The sequence below is a fragment of the Pipistrellus hanaki genome, assembly GCF_964339955.1.
Source record: "Pipistrellus hanaki genome assembly, chromosome: 2".
Lineage (NCBI taxonomy): Eukaryota > Metazoa > Chordata > Mammalia > Chiroptera > Vespertilionidae > Pipistrellus > Pipistrellus hanaki.
Window position 1 is genome coordinate 6,197,372 of NC_140504.1, and position 14,504 is coordinate 6,211,875.

At 45.4% G+C, this 14,504-nt stretch overlaps 1 protein-coding gene across 7 annotated transcripts in view; it reads left to right on the forward strand.

The window, feature by feature from the left end:
- Positions 1–11,226, forward strand: part of PKNOX1 (PBX/knotted 1 homeobox 1) — a 50,372-nt gene extending 39,146 nt beyond the window's left edge. For all 7 annotated transcript variants that reach the window (XM_084873666.1, XM_084873672.1, XM_084873671.1 and 4 more), the window contains 3 exons: positions 2,942–3,018; positions 5,834–6,006; positions 8,124–11,226. In XM_084873666.1, coding sequence (XP_084729792.1) covers positions 2,942–3,018; positions 5,834–6,006; positions 8,124–8,335 — 462 coding nt within the window. In that variant the 3' untranslated portion in view covers positions 8,336–11,226. The remainder of the gene's footprint in view (positions 1–2,941; positions 3,019–5,833; positions 6,007–8,123) is intronic.
- Positions 11,227–14,504: the final 3,278 nt, after the last annotated feature.

A 14,504-nucleotide genomic window follows, 5' to 3' on the forward strand; every position in this document is an offset into this window, starting at 1 on the left:
CAGTGACAGCCTCCCCCCGGGCTTCTTTCTGGCTTGTTTTCTAGAAAAAAGTTGCCTGTACATGCTAGTAGGCCTGGTTTTTAATATCTGTATTTTGTTAAGGTCCATGTGGGTTGAGTGTGGAACAGAAGGGAGAGTTACCAAAAAATGGAGCACATCACTTCAAGAAACTTACATAAATGGCCGAAACCGGTTTGGCTCAGTGGTAGAGCGTCAGTCTGCCGGCTGAAAGGTCCCGGGTTCGATTCCGGTCAAGGGCATGTACCTTGGTTGCAGGTATATCCCCAGTGGGGGGTGTGCAAGAGGCAGCTGATCGATGACTCTCTCTCATCGATGTTTCTAACTCTCTCTATCCCTCTCCCTTCCTCTCTGTAAAAAATCAATAAAATATATTAAAAAAAAAAAAAGAAACTTACATAAATGAGGATGAAAAGAGAATCGGTTCAGCTCATACTAGTCTTATGCGTGTTAGAGAAGCTACTCGTGAAGGGTGACAGGGTGGGTGAGGTTAATTAGAGAATGGGCAGAGAAAAGATGCATTTGGACAAAACCTTGGTATAGAGCAGTGATTTCTATGTTGGATTTTTAAGGGAGGTGCACTAAGAAACCCCAAGATAGAGCTGGATAGTTGAGCATGTGAGCAGAGTGGTCAGCAGATGGCTTGTTGAACTTGAGATACAGTTGGGCCAGCAGGCAGCACCCACCATCCCATTCTGTCTGAGCCCCTGGCTTCTGTGAAGACGCCTTGTCTTAGGAAGCTCACACTGTGGGTTTAATGGGACAAGCTCACTCATTACTAGATTGAGCCTCAGTCCTCACACCACCGACCTCAGGGAAGGCCAGAGACCCAGAACAGCTTTCAGAAATGACTCCCAGGGTAGTGGCCAGAGTCAGACTGACCAGGACAGCTGTCAGGAGCAGGTGGGAACAGAGGAAGTAGATGCTCTTCCCTGCTGAGCCATAGCCGTGTTCAGGCAGGAGAAGAGCCAGCAGGGGTGCTGGGCAGACGGAAGGAAAGGAGGCCGGCCCAGCAGCCTCATGAAGAAGCTTTCAGACCAGGCACCTCCATCCGCGGTCAGTGCTTTCGGGGTACAGTGGCCGCCTGCTCCTTGAGCCGCCCTGGCCCCAGGTTGTCCCTAAGAGCTGGGCTGGCCCGGGGATCTGCCTCTCCACTCCACCGCAGTTGTCACCTGCTCCTGTCTTCAGCTGATGGCCACGTCCTCACTTTCCCATCCTTTGTCGCTGTCCTGGAGCTATTGCTGTCAGTGGTGGTGTCTTACAGGCCCGCGTCTCCTCATGCCCTTCCTCTTCCTTCACCCTGTCGCAGGCCTGAGGGTCCCTTGGCACCTGTCTCCATTTTCACTCCGATTGTGAGCCCCAAGACCAACATGCAGCTCTCAGTCATCTCTTTCCCACCTTGGTTTGTCCCTTGTCACTGTTTCGTGCCCCCCTTTTTCTGGCATTGGGCTCCATCCCCGAGGGCCAGGAGCCTGATAGCTGTGATGTCACTGAACAGTCCTGGGGGACAGGGAGATCCCTCCTTTTCCTGAGGGGAAACGTTGAAGGATCTGAGACTGCCCCTCCCTGAGCACCAGGCCCCAGCTTTTCCCTTCTCCGGTGTCCGCTCTCTGTTAGGCTATTGCCACCAGCCGGACATGACAGCTGGTGTCAGGGGAAGGAACAGGGTGACCATGTCTAGAAATATGTCCTAAAAAATGCACAAGAAAATTAAATACTTTTACATTTTATCTGAAAAAGAATAGACATTTTAAAATATATTGTGATTTTTATAACCAATAAATATAACTTGATTGGCTTTCCTGTTAAGCTTCCTTTAATAATTTCTAAAACAATAACCCTACTCAGATATTCAGTTAAAATGCCACATTTTTCCTCCTATGAAGTATTTTCTATCTCTGCTTGCCTGCCTTTTTTTTTTTTTTTTTTTTTTTAATATTGTGCTATCCTTATAGTTTTTCTAGTACTCCAGGACAGCATTTATCACTGGTGTTTGTTTTCTGGTTTGTACACTTTTAAAAAATGTTTTTAAAAATTCATTTCAAAGAGGAAGGGAGAGGGAGTGATAGAAGCATCAGTGATGAGAGAGAAACATTGATCTGCTGCCTCCTGCACACCCCCACTGAGGATCGAGCCCACAATCCAAGTATGTGCCCTGACCAGGAATTAAACTAGGACCTCCTGGTTCATAGGTCAAGGCTCAACCACTAAGCCACACCATCTGGGTTAGTTTATGTACTTTGGTTTCTCTCCCTTTATTTTATGAGCTTTTTAAAGGGCAAGAGCAATACTTACGTTTTCATGACATCTCCCTCGGGGCCATACGCTCATCCATAAAATCAAATTGAGTTGCTGCCAGTTGAATGGAAGAAACAGGTAGACTGCTGCTGAGATCACTCTGATGCTGATCCATTATCACGGTCATGCACAGTGACTTTTCCAACAGACTGAGTGTTCACTTAAAATAAAAACGGGATGCCGAAACCGGTTTGGCTCAGTGGATAGAGTGTCGGCCTGAGGACTGGAAGGTCCAGGTTCAATTCCGGTCAAGGGCATGTACCTTGGTTGCGGGTACATCCCCAATGTTTCTAATTGTCTATCCCTCTACCTTCCTCTCTATACGAAATCAATAAAATGTCATCTCTGAGCCTCAGGCTGACGGGTCTGATCAGCATGAGCTCCAACCAGCTGCCATTCCAGGGCACTCCTGGGCAGCCAGGAGAAACACTTCATTCTGCTTGGATGTTTCTAAAAAACAAAAAACTGTGAGACTAAAGTGTTTAACTGAAAGCAGTATTGATTGGTACTTGTCAGTTTATAAATGATTATTTGTATGCCTGGATTTTACTTAGGAGATCCTGAGTTCCTTTTTAAAAATTGAAGTTCATAGTAACGCTTTTTTTTTTTTTTTTTTTTTTTTTAGCATCCCTACCCAACAGAAGATGAGAAAAAACAGATTGCTGCTCAGACAAATTTGACACTACTCCAAGTTAACAACTGGTAAGACACGCCCACTTTCCAAAACTGTGCCTGTAAACATCATAGAACACTTGGAAACACTGACACTAATATCTAGTAAAATTTGGTTGAAAATAATTCTTTTATTTTATTTTATTTTATTTTATTTTATTTTTTTACAGAGAGGAAGAGAGAGGGATAGAGAGTTAGAAACATCAATGAGAGAGAATCATTGACCAGCTGCCTCTTGCACACCCCCTACCGGGGATGTGCCCGCAACCAAGGTACATGTCCTTGACTGGAATCGAACCTGGGACCTTTCAGTCCTCAGGCCAATGCTCTATCCACTGAGCCAAACCGGTTTCGGCTGAAAATAGTTCTTTTAACTAGCAATACTCTGTTTGCAGAGTGCTGGAATTGGTGGTAGATACTTAAGAATAAATCAGCACACACTTTTTTTTTTAATCTATTGATTTGAGAGGGAGAGAAACAGAAATTGATTTGTTGTTCCATTTATTTATGCAGTCATTGGTTGCTTCTTGTATGAGCCCTGATGAGTGATTGAACTCTCAACCTTGGTATTGATGTTCTAACCAACTGACCTACCTGACCATGGCTCAGCACACACTTTCAACTTACATTTTTCATGATCAGCATCTCATTGTGGGCTTTTTGCTTATATCCTGCTTGCCCAATTAGAAATGTGTTTCTCTATTGCATTACTACTCCCAAGCCCCCGAATTCATTCAGAAATCTGATGTTTTCCTAGCTTAGCTTCCAGGTAGTGGATAGCCGAAATGAGGTATCTTGACCTCTGGTGGCCTCTCTGCAGCTCTCCCCCTTTTGAAACGTGTTGTGTCCCTTTGGGGAGGCAGTCTCACTGTCTGTGTGGTCCTGCCCCACAGCAGCACCTGGGGTGGGAGAGGTGCCCAGAATGGTGATTATTAATGAGACATTCTGCTCTGTGTCACATGTGACTCGGGATACCTGGACCATGACCACATGTGTTCCCTTCAGTCAGAGCTATTCATATTACTAAGATCTAGGATGCACTTAGATCTTGTTTGTCAGTCACTCATCTTATGTTTATTTACTTATTATTCAGACCTAAGAAGTGATTTCAGCTTAATAAAATTGTCATGCATAAAAGAAATGATGTCCTAGCTGGTATTGCTTAGTGGATAGAGTGTTGGCCTGCAGACTAAAGGGTCACAGGTTCGATTCTGGTCAAGTGCACATGCCCAGTTGCAGACTCAATCCCCAGTAGGGGTCGTGCAGAAGGCAGCCACTCAGTGATTCTCTCTCATCATTGATGTTTCTATCTCTCTCTCCCCTTCCTCTCTGAAATTGATAAAAATATATTTTAAAAAAATTTGAAAAAAAGAAATGGCATAAATTCTACCACTTGTAACCCTGACCAGTTTGGCTCAGTGGATAGAGTGTTGGCCTGCGAACTCAATGTCCCAGGTTTGATTCTGGTCAAGGGCATGTACCTTGGTTGTGGGCACATACCCAGTAGGGAGTGTGCAGGAGGTGGCTGATCTCTCTCATCGATGTTTCTAACTCTTTATCCCTCTCCTTTTCTCTCTGTAAAAAATTAATAAAATATATTTTTTAAAAATTCTACCACTTGTAAACATGATTATATTCTTAATTTAACTGTTAAAACTTAAACTTGAAGGTCATTTAAGTTCTGATGTAAATGATAAAATCTAGTTTATGTAATTAAATATTCAGGAGGTATGCTTTAGCATTGCATTAAATATTTAATTATCCTGCACTTGAGCCATTATTTGTTATCTGGGTAGCAACAGTAGGCCATACTATTTCTGGTTAATTCTTTTCAATAGAGTGCTGACAAAACTCTGCAGGTTTCAGATACATTGTTTTGTGGTGTTTGTTATGTTTGTATGTGCCCTGTTGTTTTTGTGCAGGCTTGTGTTGAGACTTCCTGTTGTGGTATAGTCATGATAGTGATTGGTTGATAGAGGTGAATGTTAGACACAGAGTATAACATGACTTTTGTAAAGTCTAAGTTTTCTAAAGCCTTTTAGTTAATAATTATAGCTACTTTTTCTCTGGTGACTTATTTACTTTTTTTTATTCACAAAAATTAAACACATCCATGATTAGTTTATGCCTCATGTCAACTTTGAATAGGAATAAGGAAGCGGGTACTGGAAAGGAACAGCAGGGTTCCACCCAAGGTGCCACTGGAGTCGGGGACTGCAGGGCTCTCGGGCGGTCTCCTTGTGCTAAAGAGACTGAAGACTGACACTGACTGCAGTCAGTCTGTTTGTTTTTATTAGAATGTGTTCAAAGGCAATTTTACATGTTCTTGAATCTTAGGATTTTTAAGTTAAGTAACCTTTGCCCAGCCAGTATGGCTTAGTAATTGCGCGTTGACCTATGAACCAGGAGGCCACAGATTGATTCCCTGTCAGGGCACATGCGTAGGTGCGGCTGGATCCCCAGTAGGGGGGGCATGCAGGAGGCAGCTGCTCAATGATTCTTTCATCATTGATGTTTCTCTCTCTCTCTCTCTCTCTCTCTCTCTCTCTCTCCTTGCCTCTCTCTGAAGTCAATGAAAACATTTTTTTAAAGGGGATTCCATGGAGGAGTCTGTCTTTATTTAAATGGATTATCTTAAAAACTGCATGCCCTGTTTTTCTGGACACTTAGATAATATGTGTGCCACTATTCTAAATGCCTGTTGTCGTAGGGAATATGAGTTACTCTGATGTTTTTGTGTGATTTATAAAGCAGCTTGCTTACTGGAAGGACTTTGTTGCTCCTGCAGGGGTCTTTAAAAGGCTGGTTTGATGACAGTGCTTCCTTTGTCGACCTCAATGCTCAGGTTCATCAATGCTAGAAGACGAATTCTTCAGCCAATGTTGGATTCTAGTTGTTCAGAAACTCCAAAAACAAAGAAGAAAACGGCGCAGAACAGACCGGTGCAGAGGTTTTGGCCGGACTCCATTGCATCCGGAGCCTCACAGCCACCGCCCAGTGAGCTCGCCATGCCGGAAGGTACGGGATACCGCGGGGTGTGAATCCTAAGCACTGTGACCTCCTGTGAGTTACGGGAACAGGAACCAAGGTGTGTGCATTGTCTGTTCCTGCATCTGGAATCAGGGAGCATCATCCTGGGGCCTGTGTGTAAGACGCTCACAGCACATATGAAAATGACCCACACCAAGACCCAGCGTCCACGGGCATTGTGTCCTGTGCCCTTCCGTCCTTCTTTTTCCTCCGCTCACTCGTCACCCCTGGCACTTCGCCCTCTTTGTTTACCCTGTTAGTCCCCTCGGTTCTGTGACCGTCACAACCTCTCTGATGTGTTTAATGCACATCCTTCTGTCTAATATATGTGTCTTTTTAAATGTATATTGATGGTGTTATCTTTTCATTCTCCATCTTACTTTTTTTCACTCAGCAGCATAACTCCTATTAAGGTAGGAAAGTGTGGGCCATTATTTCTTTCTTTCTTTTTTTTTTTTTTTAATATATTTTATTGATTTTTCACAGAGAGGAAGAGAGAGATAGTTAGAAACATCGATGAGAGAGAATCATCGATCAGCTGCCTCTTGCACACCCCCTACTGGAATCGAACCCGGGACCTTTCAGTCCGCAGTCCGATGCTCTATCCACTGAGCCAAACCGGTCCTGGCTGGGCCATTATTTCTTAAAATACATTTTTATCCCCGCACCCCCTGTTAAGTGGTTAAAGGTCACACAGTCTTTCAAGTTTTGGATTCTTTTCTCTGCCTCATGTGGATTGTTTCTGCTCCTACCCATCAGCCGTACCAATCTCTTTCTTCTGCTGTGTTTAATTCCTCTCATCCCATCCAGTGTGCTTTTTGTAGTTTTCATCTCTAGAAGTTCCGTCTGAGTCTTTCTGTCTCTCATGGGTCTGCCTACGCTGTGAATCATACAGTTACAATCACTGCTCGATTCCATCCTCTGTCAGTTCCGGGTCTTGCTTTTGTGATTGGTTTTTGTTCCCAGCAGTGCTCAGCCCCAGGCTGATCACCCGCTACAATCATGTAAGACCTAGGAGTGTTCCCCGCAGTGTCCCATGCAGTGGGTGTGTCCGCTCTGGGTAGAGTGTGGACACCGCTCTGTGATCTCAGACGGTCCTTACCCGGCCCCAGGTCCTTTCCCCACAGGCACAGGCCGGTCCATCCTCTGCCCCTGCTCAGGCATGCACTCCCCGCCCTGCTGGCCTGGGCTGGGACCACCCTCACAGTGGGCTGTAAGTCAGGCTTCCTTGGTTTCCACTGAACTCCTCTTGAGTTGTAGTGATGCTCTTAAACCTTTGGCTTCCTATATGGGTTTTGTAATTAGTGATCCTACATCCATACTCAAGTAATTGCTATTTTCAGTTCTTATTTTCTCTTTTAATCCAATAATTAGGAGGGTATTTTCCCTCTCTCTCCCTCTCCTCCTCCAAAAGGAAAGCCAGTAACTGTCTATTGGGGGACACATTCAAATAAGAATATCCTGTGAAATAGTATGTACACATATAATACCTTAATTAAAAAATGAGGGGGGGAAGAGAAGAATATCCTGTGAAATAAATCTTCCCTCTGTCTAGTCTCTCAGGAAACAACCCTGTTTCCAGTTTCCTGTACGCGCTCCCATTGCACGTGCGATAAGGAATTCTGTGCACAGACACGAATGCGTGAACCTCGTTCCCCAAATTTAACATACACAGTGATGTCTCTTGCTTTCACCACTTATTAATACAATGGATATTAATACACTGGAGACTTTACAGGTGAGCACGTGAGATCACTGTAGTTTCCAATCAGGCAGGGATTAGCACTCCCTTCCAAACTGGTCTCCTCACCCTAACCTTCGCGCCTTTTCTTTGTCTTCACATTCATGTCTGTGTGGGCCTTTCTCCTGCCTTCTCCTGTCTCTTGTTCTCCGTGTGGCACTATTTCCACCCTGACCCCTGAGACCTTCAGCAAGGCCTGAGGCCAATTCTAGAATTTCTTAAACCCCTGCTGAGCATCCCAGAAACACACAGGTCTTCATGAGAGGCCACATGAGCACATGGCTCCCAGTTGGCTAGCAGTGTTTTCCTCCACTGAGCACTAATTTGAATAGTGACCACCACTGTTTCTGCCGATTTGCCACAGGAGCTGTTGTGACGATCACCACGCCCGTGAGCATGAACGTGGACAGCCTCCAGTCCCTGTCCTCCGACGGCGCCACCCTGGCCGTGCAGCAGGTCATGATGGCGGAGCAGAGTGAGGACGAGTCCGTGGACAGCCCCGGGGCTGGCGGGGCCGCGCTCACCCCCACCCACATCAGCGGGCTGGTTCTGGAGAACAGCGACTCCCTGCAGTAGGCCCCGGCCAGGACCCAGGGCGCCGAGGACCCAGGGCGCCGAGGACCCCGGGCGCCGAGGACCCCGGGCGGCGCCAGGACCCGGGGCAGCGGGCCTGGCTTTTTATAGTTTGCACAGCAAACATTTTACACAGTTTTATTTCTGATCTGTTTTATATGTAGATATAGAAGAGTGCACTTTTGTATTTCATAGCAAGCTCAAGGGCGTCTGTGCTGGTGCAGCGACTTCTTTCCAGTGAGTGCGCGCGTGCGTGTGGTCTTCAAGGACATTCTTTAAAGGTTTAACGCTAAGTACGTGACAAATGATAAACCCCTATGAGCCCCTAAGTAGATTAAGGAACTTTTTTTAAAAAAAATTATGCAGTTTTAATGCGTTCTGTGGTTAAAGCAGGTCCCCGTGGGCTGGCTCCTTTGCGTAGCCCACAGGTTTGAAAGAAGCTTCTGCACCTTAAGACCGCCAGTGCGAGGTGGACAGGACACAGCTGTAGACTGGTGTGGCTCTGTGGTGAATGTATGGCAACTCCAGTACCTTTACGTTCTCTCATAGTCAGTGAGCCTGTTTCGTTTGCTATATATAAAAAGAAACTCCTATTTTTACCTTGCTGGAATTATTGGATAAAAAGCTATTTTTATAAATTCGTTATGAATTGGATTATGACTATATTAAGGATAAAATTTCTAGAGAAGAAATCATACATGCTAACTTTCAATTTGGAGTGTTATGAATTGACCAAATTTAATGAACCTGCCCCAATATAGTTAGGGTAGTCATTTACATTTACTACTACAAAAGAAACAACTATTTAATGAAATTTTGATATGTAGTCAAATTTTCGTTTACATGTAAATGCTCAGATTTCATTTTCCACTTAATCTAAACATATATCTAAAGGTATTTGCTAAGTAGGACTTGGTTAAACGAAATGGTAGCCAGTAATTAGTTCTTACCATACATATTTTAGTCTAATTTAAATTTGACTACAGTTAAATGGAGACTATCCCATGTTAGCTGTGTGCTGGTTTAGAATTTTTTAGGCAGCCATATGTTATACATAGAATGTTTATTATAAACTAATATAAAACGCCCTCTGCCCCACTGGCTCAGAGCTAAGGTAAAGCAAACCATTCAGCTCCGTTTCAGAGTCAGCAGATACCACGAAGTGAGCAGGACCGGGCTGACAAGCGGTGCGCACTCTGCAATTGGCCCCACCCGTTACTCTTGGTCTGGGCCGAGGTTTCCCCTTGTGTGTGTTACTCCGGGATTTCCAGAGATGTGGAATAATGTTAGGACTTCCATTGCCTGGTGACAAGACCAAATTGTAGACCAGGTTTTTTGTTTATTTTGGTTGTTTTCATTTGCCCGCTTGCCATTGGGGTTTTTTCTCAGAGAGAAAACGGGGCGCCTTGTGTTCGAGCAGGTCTGTATGGCCTCCCAGAGTGCAGTGACACCCAGAGTGCAGTGTGTCCCAAAGGGAAGGTCGTTAGTTCTTGAGACTCAGCAGCAGTAACTGGTTATGGACCAGGTTTACTTTGAATGGAGTTCAGAGCTAGTGCAGATTATTTTCTGGGACTGACTTTTCCTTAAAAATTTATTAAAGTTAATCATAGGAAAGTACTTCCTAGGTAACCTAGAAGGCAGAAAGAAACAATAGGAATTTTTTTTTTTAAGTATTTCAGCAGCTTTAAAAAGAAAAGCTTGACTGTCAACTCTTTGGGGAGAGCATACTATTTTAAAGTAACTTGCATTTCTTATTTATAAACAGTTTTTAATATTTTAAGTCTACATAACTTTCAAAGATCATCTTAGCTTTACTTATACAGGTATTCTAATTTTGCTGGGCTTCTCAAAATGAGGATCCGTGGAAGCCAGCCCTTTCCACCTTCCCCTCCCCATCCCCTTCCCCTGTCCCTCTGGGTCACCCTGCTCTGGTTTAGGAAAACATTCAGAGAATGGAGGCTCCTTACAGGTCATTGTTCCTCTCCCCACCAGAAACCATGGCCACTGTGGCAGCAGATGGTTCCCGAGGGCTGCACACACTGGGTCAGCTTGGATGCGGCATGTCAGGGTTCGAATTGGCCTGAATTCAGCTTATGTGCCCAACGACAAGGCGTGGGCCTCTGCAGCTGAGGGGCGTCTTAGCCCTAAGCTCTTGTCACTGCCTTCAGGGGCTAGGGCAAAGGTCATTTAGAGAGGGCAGGCCTGGACAGGCACGGCCTGCGGTTTTATTAACATCTTCCCGTTTAACCGCCTGCGTGGCTGTCTGGGTCATAAAACGACCCCGGTGCCCTGGTTGTCATTTTCCTCCTTATCAACACCCGTTTTCCAGACATCGAAGAGAACCTGTGAAAGTACCCCTTCATTGAATTCTCCCTGTAACAGACAGATCCTTTGTCGTCCAGTCTTTCCTTATGAAGGATGCTTTTGAATGTTTTGAGATCCCAGGTAAGCATGCTGTCCCTGCTGCTCGGCTGTTGAGCAGATAGCTGGCCGGCTTTGCTGCACCCAGACAACTCCAGCTGATGGACTAACCCAGCTTCCAGCCTTCGGTTCCAGATGGCGAGTTACGTTTCAGCACTTACTCCAGATGCGAAGGAATTCGGTTCTGTGTCACCCCTCGGTGACTCGACTCTGACCTGTGTGAAAAGTGCTGAGGCACATTTTTTCCCCCCAAACTTAGACATACCTGGAAGGTGTGACAGGCCCGTTTTTGGCAGTTAGTGACAGAAATGACTCAGCAATATTCCTTTGTTTTAGTTATGTTTGGTCTATGAATGACAATCTTTAAAACGTGAATACTGTAACTATGTTTTCTTGGATTGTTGTCTTGAAAAGGGATTTTTGTGAAGCAATTGATTTATCAAAGCAAAAAAATTAAAAATGGAAACACTTTATGGATGTTTTCTTTTTAGAAAATATATTGATTTCAGAGAAGGGAGAGGGAGATAGAAACATCAATGATGAGAGAGAATCATTGCCTGACTGCCTCCTGCATGCCCCCTACTGGGGATTGAATCTGCAACCTGGACATGTGCCCTGATCAGAAATTGAACCCTGACCACCTGGTTCATAAGTCAACGCCCCACCATTGAGCCACTCTGGCTGGGCTGGATGTTTCATTTTCTAAAGCCCATGTCACTGCAAACTCCTTTTACACTTTAAGTAATACATTCAAGTTGTTGACATGTTTTGCTGGTGACATTTGGTTTGTGGTGACTCCTGCACATTTTAAAAGTTAGGATTACCCCACACTGGTAATTTATTTCTAAGAATCTTCTATTACTTCAGTTAGTCATTGATTTTCTAGGAAAAAAATGAGCCCAAGACTTAAGCCTATAAAAACCAGTAATGGCTGTGACTGTTTTTTGTGGGGAGCGGTGTTGGCATTATGTCATAAACCTGATTATTTCAGTAGTAATGAGAGGGTTATGATGGATGAGTAAGGTTTTGCCTCTCATAAACTACAGGCCCAGGCAGAACCTTTCAGAACTGTTTTAACTCCCCAGAGCTGTGTGCCAGAGGGTAACCTGAGTCAGCAGACTTGAAGCACTCTAACAAGTGCAGCTAAAACTTCCCTCTTGCTGGGGATTAGCACTCAGTGATGGATAGTGTTGCAGGAAGTGTTCTGAGAGATTTGACAGAAAAGGGAGTCAATCAATCACTGTTGTCACTCCAACTCCTCAAGTCAGAGGTGAGAGGGTGCATGTGAAATTCACCCAGGTAGGCCCAGCCCTGACCATCCCCTCCAGGCTTCCTGCTTCGTTTGCAAAAGGGAAGGGACTGGTTTATACTATAAGGTTCATTCTAGGTCAAATATGCTGTTTATGATAGATAAAATCCTATCTTGAAAGAGAAGGATTAATAAGTAATGATCTAGCAAATCCTGAAAGAAATGTATTTGGATTTTCTATTTGAGCCCATAAAAGCCAAAAATGGGGAGAGACACTATCCCAGCAGGTTCGAAAGGAGCATTTTAATTAGGTTGATGACTTTAGTTGCTTACTTTTTTTTAGCAAATGGCTAGTAGATAAAATGAGGTATATTTTTAAAATATTTAGCTCTGTGTTAATAGTAACTCAAGTTTTTTCTGATATTATTTCAACATAGCAATCCATGTCACAAGTCGTGAAGCCCTTGATGGTTAATGTTCTGGGTGTTAGTGTAGCTCTGAGTTTGCAGACTAGAGTGTGTCAGAATAGGCAGGGGCTGGAGGAGACGCGGCTGAATGGAGCAGGGAAGCAGAGAGCAGTTTCTGGGGGAAGCTGACCTGTGGACTCATAAGAGCACACAGTGAGCCCGATGCTGGTTCTGGATCCAGTCACTATCCCCCCACTTGGCTGTTGGGTGAAGGGAAGGCATTTCAGAGTCTGGGAGGAGGCTGCTCACAGCCCACCGCCAGTCAAGGCACCTGCTTCACGCAGGGGGCAGTGCCTCCTCGGCGGGAACAGCAGCAGGACGGCTCTGCATGCCTACTTAACCCATTTATAGTCCACCCAGCCCGGGCCACAGAAACGCCCGGTCATGGCTGAGGGGCTCCTGGGCAGCCAGGGAGGCAGTCCCGGAACGAAGGGCCAGATTGTTTTGGACTGAATCACAGAGGCAGATTGAACCATAAAAGTTATATACTGTTCTGTTATTGAAATGCTTAAGAAATGACTCATGCAAACCAGTTCCTGAGTGTTCCAGGGCCTGACTTAAATGCCCACTCAGTGTGCTGCTCAGTCTGGGCAGCATGCTCTCAGGGAGGTCATATGGGATCTTGTGCTGCTGTTCTTGGCAGACTGGCCCAGCAAGCCTTTGTCTTTTCAAGCAAACAGCACAAGAACCCAGCGCTCTCCACTGAGCCCCAGCACTGGCTAGGAAACTGCCTAGGAGGCTCAGGGAGCCGGAGGCCTGGTAGGCTGCACATCCAGGCCCCACCCAGAGGACGCTTCAGTCCACTCAGGCCGTGCCCGGGCAGCGGTGAGTCCACACCTGCCCCAGCCGTCACAGCTGTGTGGAGGGCAACGAGGCCACAGTAATGAGGAGGAAGGGGGGTGGATGCCAGGTAGATCAGCAGTGACCCCAACTCGGGCAGCTTGCTGTCTCAGGTAGGTTACAATGGGATGTCGTTGTGCCATTGGGGCTTCAAGATCCCAGCAGGAGCGTAAGGAAAGCAGTGGCTGGCCACCCCACTCCCACGGCCGGGACTCTGCATGGATAGCCCGTTTGTTTTGCTCCTCAAAGCATCCCTCCTGGGCCCTTTCAACCACAACCTGTGGCTGCCGGGCCTGCCACGACCTCTCCCTGGTGGAGAGTTTTCTCTCCTGTGTTGTACTTTCTCACCTTGTTGAGGTGCATCTGCCAGTGCCTTCCTAAGCAAGAAGGCCGCTTGCCTCGGTGACACCTAACGCCTCTCTGTTGTTAAGAGGAAATGTGCTTGCCTCAAGAATCTGCCGAGACTGGTTTGGCTCAATGGATAGAGCGTCGGCTTGGGGACTGAAGGGACCCGGGTTCGATTCCGGTCAAGGGCATGTACCTTGGTTGCGGGCATATCCCCGGTGGGGGGTGTGCAAGAGGCAGCTGATCGATGACTCTCTCTCATCGATGTTTCTAGCTTTCTATCTCTCTCCCTTCCTCTCTGTACAAAATCAATAAAATATATATTTTTTAAAATATTTAAAAAAAAAAAAAGAATCTGGCCGCCATCCCTTCTCCTTTCTGATATTTTTAGAAGCCTTGCCTCCCAGCCTCCATGTGCTGGACATGCGGAAGTCTGATGCCTTTCTCTTTCTGAGATTTTCTGTTTGAGCCAGGTTTCCCTACCTCTGGAAGCTTTTGTTGGATCTTCTTGTCCCAAGTGATGTTCACCATGTTCCCCGAGTGGCTTCTTTCAATCTGCGGAATCATGTCTTTCAGTCTGGGACAGTTTCTTAAATTATTGCCTTCTGTTTTCTTTTTCCTTTCTGGAGCTATTACTCGTAAGATATTAGAATCCAAGAAGTTCAAAGAATTTCAAGCACAAGAAACATAAAGAAAAGTACATCATTATGTCTAAAACAATATTGAAAATGAACAAAGCTGGAGAACACACACTTCCTGATTTTAAGACATACTAAAAAGCTACAATAATGAAAACTGTGTGGCTCCAGCATATGGATAAATGTATAGACCAATGAAATAGAATTGAGTC